At 34.7% G+C, this 7,243-nt stretch overlaps 1 protein-coding gene across 1 annotated transcript in view; it reads left to right on the top strand.

Moving 5' to 3' along the window:
* LOC117120756 (putative helicase MOV-10) overlaps nt 1-5,691 on the top strand; it is a 25,555-nt gene extending 19,864 nt beyond the window's left edge. Inside the window, exons 16-21 of the mRNA XM_033265837.1 lie at nt 595-780; nt 2,152-2,331; nt 2,911-2,999; nt 3,602-3,630; nt 3,685-3,774; nt 4,306-5,691. Of these exons, the coding sequence (XP_033121728.1) occupies nt 595-780; nt 2,152-2,331; nt 2,911-2,999; nt 3,602-3,630; nt 3,685-3,774; nt 4,306-4,379 (648 nt within the window). The 3' untranslated portion in view covers nt 4,380-5,691. The remainder of the gene's footprint in view (nt 1-594; nt 781-2,151; nt 2,332-2,910; nt 3,000-3,601; nt 3,631-3,684; nt 3,775-4,305) is intronic.
* Nucleotides 5,692-7,243: the final 1,552 nt, after the last annotated feature.

Below are 7,243 nucleotides of genomic sequence, written 5' to 3'. Positions count from 1 at the left end.
ACCCACCCCCCCCCCCCCACAATTTTTCAAAATAAAATGGAGAAAATAGGAAAATTATATTCAAATTTTCAAATCTAGAGGTGCCATAATCATAAATTTTCTCACCTCTGGTGGGGCTGAGGTGTACAGACCCACAACCTGTGACAATTCCTCCCTGAGTTCCCTCTATTTCAAATTTCTAGACTGCTGACACTGCTTACGTAGCCAACAATGGTGCCTCTGCAGCTGTTCTTTCCTTGGTTCCAAGGCTGCTCATGGCAGCCCTGGCTAATTGAGATGCACATCCCTAATTCTGACAAAATATGACAAACGATTAGAGGGTATGAAGTTTACAAAAGATGACAAGGGTTACAAATTAAAGTTCAATTTTTGTTAAAAAATTATTTTGCTCAAAGCACTGTGAGACCACCTGTGTAAGAGTACTTTATAAATGCTATAATTAATTGGTAAAAAAAAAAATCACTTTTAAAAATTTTTTCGTAACAAAATATAAAAATGTATAGTAAAATATATGCATCACTAAAAAGAAAATAGCAATATAATGTTTACAGTAATGAAATGTAAACTTTGTTAAAATTATTGTATCTTTTGCAGAATTTTCCATTAATCTTTCATGGTGTTGAAGGTAAAGATGAAAGAGAAGGGACCAGTCCATCGTTTTTCAACACCAAAGAATGTGATGCTGTCATTACATATGTTAAACAGCTGATGGAGGGAAAGTATTCGGGAAAGAAGTTGCAACAGTCAGATATTGGTGTGATCTCACCTTATCGTAAACAGGTAACAACCATCACAGTATATCTATTTGGGATTTAAACCCAGGAACCTACATCTACCATTCAGTACTGCTTTTGATTCCAGAAAAATATGTATTGGGAATCCAAATGAGATAGAAAGTAAGCTGTCAATTTGGAGCGAATCAGCAGACGAAGGAGGTATCCACAAGGTGGGGTATTTTAGGTGGTGGAAGTAAGAGGTATATCATAACCAACAGGCTAGGCTCTTGTGTTTCAAGCTAGAGCAGTGTGCTCCTAGGATCTTGACCAGTATTGTTTAGATTTCATATAGCACCTATTGGATACAAATTTAAAGCATGTTCTATAATAATAATAATAATAATGGTGATGATGGTCGACTTATAGAGCGCATATCATGGAGACCTCTATGCACTTAACATAAACATGAAAGAAAGTAATACTTAAAAAAACTAATCCTATTCCTTAAACTAAGCATGGTTTGGCCGTTTGGTTTTCTATATGTAATCTCCTTTGCTCCTCCCCCTTGATGGTATTTTAAATTGTTCGGTATAGCAAATTTAAGCATTGTCATCCTACAGGTACCCCAGAGTAGTCCAGTCAGTCTATGACAAAATCATAGTGAACTAATTGCAACAGAAATTGTGCCTTGGTAGCTTCACTTTCCAGTGTTCCAGGGCTGCTCATGGTGGCCCTGGCTGGTTGAGATGGACATCCCTAATTTTGACAAAATATGACAAACAAGGAGAGGGTATGAATTTTACAAAAGATGGCAAGGGTAACAAATTAAAGTTAAATTTTAATTGAAAATTGAACTAAAATTAGATATACAATCCTGTTTATCATTTTTCTTATTGCATTGCGAGAGCACCTGTGTAAGAGTACTTTAATTATAAAGGGGTGGCACCAGGATTCGCTCAATGGGGGTCCAAGGTCCCTGACGAGGGGGCAGATTTCCCCAACGAAAGCAAAGTGGGCGTGGTTGAGCTTCGCTTAAAATGTTTGGTAATTGGTCCAGGGGGCAAAGCCCCCAAAAATCTTGACAATTTAGGGGTTTCAGAGGCTTATAATTTTACATATAATTTTTTTTTCTCCCGACGGGGGTGGGGCAAACTCTGCCCGACGAGGGGCCTTGCATGCCTTGCCCAGTGGCATAAGCAAGCAAGTTGAACAGTAGGAGACTTTCAACCCTAACCTCTGTGTTAACTGCTAAACCACAACCATGATAGATGCCATTTTATAGCAACTTTTCACAAGATCAGTGCACATATTTTAGCCTAGTCTTTATATACTAGACTAAACTTATAGTTATATTGTGTTTTATAGATTCGTGTAAAACATCTGGTCTTTAATTTTATACAGTATATTTTTTTTAAATGTTTTTTGTAACAATCAGGTTCAAAAGATTCAGAAAGCCCTTAAGAAGCGTAACTATGAAAAAATCAAAGTGGGCTCAGTTGAAGAATTCCAGGGGCAGGAGAGACTAGTCATTATCGTATCAACCGTACGTAGTAATAATGAAGATTATCTGAAAATGGACAAGCATTTCCATCTTGGTTTCCTTGACAACCCAAAGGCAAGTCGTTAGGTTCTATCAGATATTTGTTTGTCAAACTTAACCCATAACAGTCTGTGCCCTACCATAGCATGTGGCCTCAGCCATTTTAAAGAAATACTTGCAATATCTATTGTCATTTTATTTGTACTTTGAACTTTGACCCTTTATGTCAGAAAGGTAATAATATCATTTCAAAAGTTGACATTGAGGGCAGAAGGGAACAGTGGTGATTGTAATAGAATGAGGTAATTCGTAGTTTGAACTGCACATGCCTGTATCAAGGTCAAGCGACATAAACAAACACTTAACATAGATATTGTTTGACTTTGGATAGAGGCTTGCACAGTTAAAACTAGGAACTTCCTTAAAATCTGCGATGCTCCAAGCTAAAATACACAAAAGAAACGTCACACTTTCCCAAATTCCATGATTAACACAAAGCATTATTTATAAAATGTGACTTACCATATATATTCGCATATAAGGCGACCCTTGTATAAGACGACCTCCCAAATTTGAGAAGATTTTTGGACGATTTTTGTAACATTTTTTAGAATGCGTCTTATTTTTTAATTATTTACATTTTATTTCAAACAGAGATTCAACGTTGCAATCACTCGTGCAAAAGCGTTGTTAATTGTTATCGGAAACCCTGTAGTGCTAAGCAAAGATGAAAACTGGAAAAGGTGTGATATATGTAGATATATTGCAATTATTATCTATTATACACATAACATTTTAAATTAAGATGTGTATAAGAGACAGCTATACACAATATTAAAGATTTGTCATAAAGTCTATCATAAAATCTGGAAAACCCCAAAAACATAAGTGAAACATTGAATAGTTAGTTTAAAAGATCAAACATCAAATAATAACTTCTAATAAAACATAAACCAATTACGTTTTCTCTAATTAACAAACTGTTTTCCATAAAAAAAAAATAAAAAAAAATCATTACCAGCCTGGATATATAAACTGTATAACTTACACTTTGTGATTGATGATAAAAATATTTTATCAACATTTTTTATTAAAAGCTAATAAATTAGCCTACACACTAACAGAAATTTATATTACATATTCATTGAAATTTATATTACATGTTTTTATAGCATTTCTGAGGTGGTATATCTTTAAAATTAACTTAGTGTGATAATATGTAATAATGATTTATTTTTGGAAAATATTGCATTCTGGCTTGCATACTAAGTTAGATTGATATAAATTCATCACTTAATTATAATGTTGTTAATCTATTCTTTTATGTCATTATCTCCTTTTTTAGGCTTATTGACTTCTGCAATAGAAAAGGAGGTAGCAAAGGAATAAAGTATCAAATTGATAATGAAGATGAGTATAGAAAAGGAGGTAGCAAAGGAATAAAGTATCAAATTGATAATGAAGATGAGTTAAAGAACTTACTCACTAAATTTGATGCCATTAAAATCACTAAACCCGGTAAGTTTCTAGTCTTAAATTATGTCATGTCCTCAGTGTTGCAGCATTATCAAATTACACCACATGTCTCTAACAAGGTTGATGCATCCAGTCTTGTGGGTTACTGGCTCCTGATGCTCTATCAAACACTGCTTTGAAAGCCTGAGAGTGTCATTTCTGAGCACTTATTGGCTTATTCATAAACTTCTTTCGTCCCTGCTCTAGCCATGGTTGGCTAAAGTGGGTGGAACCCCTGGTTTGGATCTTAGATTCCTTGTCAGGGAATCCCTGCCGCAACAACTGATGCCAGTGTGTAGATTTTAGGTACTGTATGTTTAATATCAAATTTTCTAAGGGTACTAGTATGTGCCAAATTTCTTTGTACAGTAATAAACTGGAAGTGTGAGTAGACAGAAGCCGAAATGAGTTGTGCAATAATTTTGAATAACCAACAAAGTCAGTGAATTCATAGGAAACCTTAATTGGTCTACTAGCCCCACTACTTATTCAAGATCATCTGTCACTCAACATATCATCTTTTCCATTTCTCAGCTCTGGAAGACGATGACACAGGTGTGAGCCCCATCACGCAGCAGAATGAACCACCATGGCGTGCAGAACTGTAAAGATCCAACACAATACCAAGGAGTGGAAAGTGATTAACTTGTCTATTTGGTGAATATTATCTAATCCTAGATAAACCGACTAATTGTTGTTGTTCCCGAAACAGAACATCCTTTCAGAAGAAAAAAGATAGAACAGTCCGACCCAGTGTGCCACATACTAACCATCTTCCTAACAATAATCCTCATTGCCTATTCGATGGTGCTCCATATAAGGAGCTCCCTTTTGTTGCTAAGGATTATCTGCAATAAGCCACATACTTTTAGAAACAAGAGATTGTGCTTATTCGACAGGTTCATTCCATTGACTGCGATTTTTCGTTGAGTATTATTTTCATTCGACTGGTTCATAGACTTCGTTGCTAACTAAAAAATTAATGTAACCAGAGTGTGTTAATCAGCGTTAAGTTATTCACGTGACCAAATCAAACATGGCTGATTAGCCAGTTTAGAAACAACATTTGCATTTAATATAATTTAGATTAAATTTTAGAAAATAAGAATTATAATATTTACCCACATGAAGTCAAAAAATGATTGTAGGCTAACAGAAAGAAAACACAAAAAAACCCATACTGCTACAAGCCGAAGCAATCTTGATTACGCAGCGTGTATCGCTGTAACTATGCTGCCATTTTGTTTTGTTGTGTATTTACAAGATTTCTATTCGACTGGTCATCTTCGTTAGGTAGGATTTTACAACTGCACAGGTGTGCGTGGTTTAGCGAAGAACGACCAGTTGAATACAGACATTGTGTTTCTGTGTTGTGCATTATTCTTGGAGTTTATTTTCAAGAAGTTTTAAACGACATGTCCTTTGTTTTAGCTTTTTATTTTGTAGTCAGTAGATCAATATGTTCACTCATAAGTCCTTGTGCTCGGCGTGTGGGGGGCCCAAACTGAGTGTTAGGCTTGATTGACACTTAGAGTGCCCTTTGTGTCGTTCTTAAGAAAGGCAAAGCCTTGCGAGGTTCCCCCAACTAAGTTTGCGGCAGCTCTTGATTGGGCTGCCCCCAGTCTAGGAGTTCGTTTACCGGCAATGTCGGGGGTCGTACCATTGGACGATTCTCCTCCGCGTCCAGTTGAGGGTCCATCGGTCTCGCACCCGATGGGTCCCTCATCTCTTTTTGATCCGCTTGACCCTGCTTTTGTGTCTTTAGCAGGTGGCCTCTGTTGCTATAGGGAGGTTTTTGTAACAATGGGCTGAAAGCTTCAAAGGAGCTTTCTTTGTTTTTGTAGGTAGCTTTGATCAGTAGGGTAAGAATGCTTTGATCTTTAGGTTATTCGTAACTATGTTACTAGGGGTAATGTTTTGATTGGTCAATCACTTTTGGTACTTGTGCATATAAGCTTGCAAATATGGATAATTTTTCATTACTGATGATGACATAATTAATGTCGAAATATTAAATCCCGACACGATGGCGTGCATTTCGATACTTGGAGTATGTATTATGTTATCTTATCTGAGATTAATCAGTGGACCTTTAGGTTTTTGTAGGGTTGAAAGAATTGCACTGGCTGTCTCTGACCCGTCATCTCACTCATAGACTACCAACTTCATGATTGACTTTTGGTAATAACTGCATGTATGGCTAATTCACTTATAGTGTACAACTGTTGGGCAAAAAGTGAAGGAATGTGTGAAAGTTGAATATACAATAAATATAATTTTCTTATGGTTCTATGGTATGATAGAAAGACTAATTATCATTTTGATATTTTATACATATTTATATGTAACTGTACTGCATAAAATGTTTATTCATTTATAGCGTACAACAACGATCAAGAAGTAATGTGAAAGTTGAATATACAATAGATAGACATTTTTTGCAATGCTTACCTCAGTGATATGAGGAGGCTATTAGTTAATACTCGTGGCATTTTAATATTTTACTCAATTAAATTTTCAATTTTTAAACTGAATAATAGAGTATGGCTTGTTATGAGATTTTTAAACAGTACTCTATGTAATAATAATAAGTGTAGATTTGATGTAACTTGCACATTCAATTATTTTTGTAGCACAATTTTTGTCCTAGAGGGTGCTATATTTTATTAAACTTTATAGAAAAAAACTATTATGGTGGCTTTCACTTTGATAATGCTTACCTTAGTGATATGAGGAGACTGAATTAATACTTGTGGCATTTTAATATTTTACTCAAAATGTTCAATTTTTAAACTGAATAATAGTATATGGCATGGTATGAGATTTTTAAACAGTACTGTGTGTAATAATAGTAACAGTGTAGATTTGATGTAACTTGCAGAATCAGTTATTTTTGTAGCACACTTTTTGTCCTAGAGGGTGCTATATTTTATTAAACTTTATAGAAAAATACTATTATGGTGGCTTTCATTTGATAATGCTTACCTTAGTGATATGAGGAAACTATGAATTAATACTTGTGGCATTTTAATATATTACTCAAAATGTTCAGTTTTTAAACTGAATAATAGTATATGGCATGGTATGAGATTTTTAAACAGTACTCTGCAGTAATAGTGACAGTGTAGATTTGATGTAACAATTGTAGAATCAATTATTTTTGTAGCACAATTTTTGTCCCAGAGGGTGCTATATTTTATTACACTTTATAAAAAACCTATTATTGTGTCCTTAACTTTGATAATGTAAAGAGCCTCCCTCTTGAATTTCTATGTTCGATTGTTTAGTAAAGTTACTGTAGATTTTACTAACTGTATAATTGAGAAAAGATATGTTCCTACTTTGATATTTTTTCAATTTTTATTAAAAAAAATAATATTATGGCCTGGTATGAGATTTTTAAACAGTACTCTATGTAATAATAGTAATAGCGTAGGTTTGATGTAACGTGCAATTATGTTGTAGCGCACTT

The sequence above is a fragment of the Anneissia japonica genome, unplaced genomic scaffold, assembly GCF_011630105.1.
Source record: "Anneissia japonica isolate Jap-2015-1 unplaced genomic scaffold, ASM1163010v1 scaffold69_len1423075_cov170, whole genome shotgun sequence".
In the NCBI taxonomy this organism is placed as follows: domain Eukaryota; kingdom Metazoa; phylum Echinodermata; class Crinoidea; order Comatulida; family Comatulidae; genus Anneissia; species Anneissia japonica.
Note: the sequence above shows the minus strand (reverse complement) of the source record. Positions and strands in the feature narration are given on the sequence as shown.